Source organism: Mitosporidium daphniae (assembly GCF_000760515.2).
Source record: "Mitosporidium daphniae strain UGP3 chromosome Unknown contig-373, whole genome shotgun sequence".
NCBI classification, from domain to species: Eukaryota; Fungi; Microsporidia; genus Mitosporidium; species Mitosporidium daphniae.
Window position 1 is genome coordinate 1 of NW_013546430.1, and position 1,010 is coordinate 1,010.

Genomic DNA, 1,010 nt, shown 5'->3' on the forward strand with positions numbered 1-1,010 from the left:
CTTCTTTTTCGGCTTGGTCTTCCTTGGAAAAGGGGATATTGCTGATGGTCCCCAAAAATGGCTTGTTCGGGTCATTGAGAAAATCCTCATCGCTGTCAATATCTGAGCCGGAATCATTTTCGTTGTGAGTGATGGGGACCAAGTCTAGAAACACAAGGTAATTGTCGCCAGACGTGTCCTGTGCAAGGCTATTCTCGGCCGAGCGTGCGAATACCAGCTGCTCGGGTATCAAAAAGGACGAAAAAAGGAAATCCTCTGGAGCGGAGTTTGTAAGGATCACTCGAAGTTCCGAAAACGATTTGAAAATGTTTTTGGGGATGTGCGGCAAAAATTTCTTTATCCTGCGCAAAAAGCCCGACGATGAGGTGGAAAATTTGGTGTTCATCTTGGCCTGATACGTTAGCATTTTAAGGATTTGCAAGGCCAGCGATAAATACTTTATCTTCACCTGCATCAAAGGCGGCGTGGCTTCCTCATCAAATGCATCTTCTTCAGACAGCGCCGATGTCGAGGTTGATGAGGAGGATGAATTGGTGGAAGGATTCGATAGTATGTTTTGGAAATGAAAATTTTCGGTATCTTTAGTACAAACCGAAGAACAACAAGAAGACGAGGATGACGTCCATGTGGAGGAAGAATCAAAAGATACAGAAGATGCGTTGCTTGCATCGGAATTGGAATCGTTGCAATCGGATGAGGACGTTGTATCCAAGGGATTATAGTGGAGATCGCTCAATAAACACTCTTTGGTCTCCATGCATCCTGCAGGATGCATGGACTCTGCTGGATCAGGTGAATGGTCGCCACCATCATGGCTTTTCTTGGTGGGACCAACATTTCCGTCAGAAGTAAATGGAATGTTTGGCAAGGTTTGGGGATCAGAATCCAGATTGAGATCGAGATCATGGAGGTGCTGATCGACAACTTCATGTGGCTGATCGCCGGGGCTGCAAACATTATTGTTTTGCTCAATGAACGGCTTGCCGGACGTAGATATCGAGTCCCACAAC

At 45.9% G+C, this 1,010-nt stretch overlaps 1 protein-coding gene across 1 annotated transcript; it reads right to left on the bottom strand.

Moving 5' to 3' along the window:
- On the bottom strand, positions 1-1,010 carry DI09_374p10 (uncharacterized protein; the record flags this gene model as incomplete). The annotated part of the gene is made up of 1 exon (XM_013382370.1): positions 1-1,010. A coding segment is annotated over one exon (1,010 nt), but the record flags the coding sequence as incomplete, so codon positions are not given.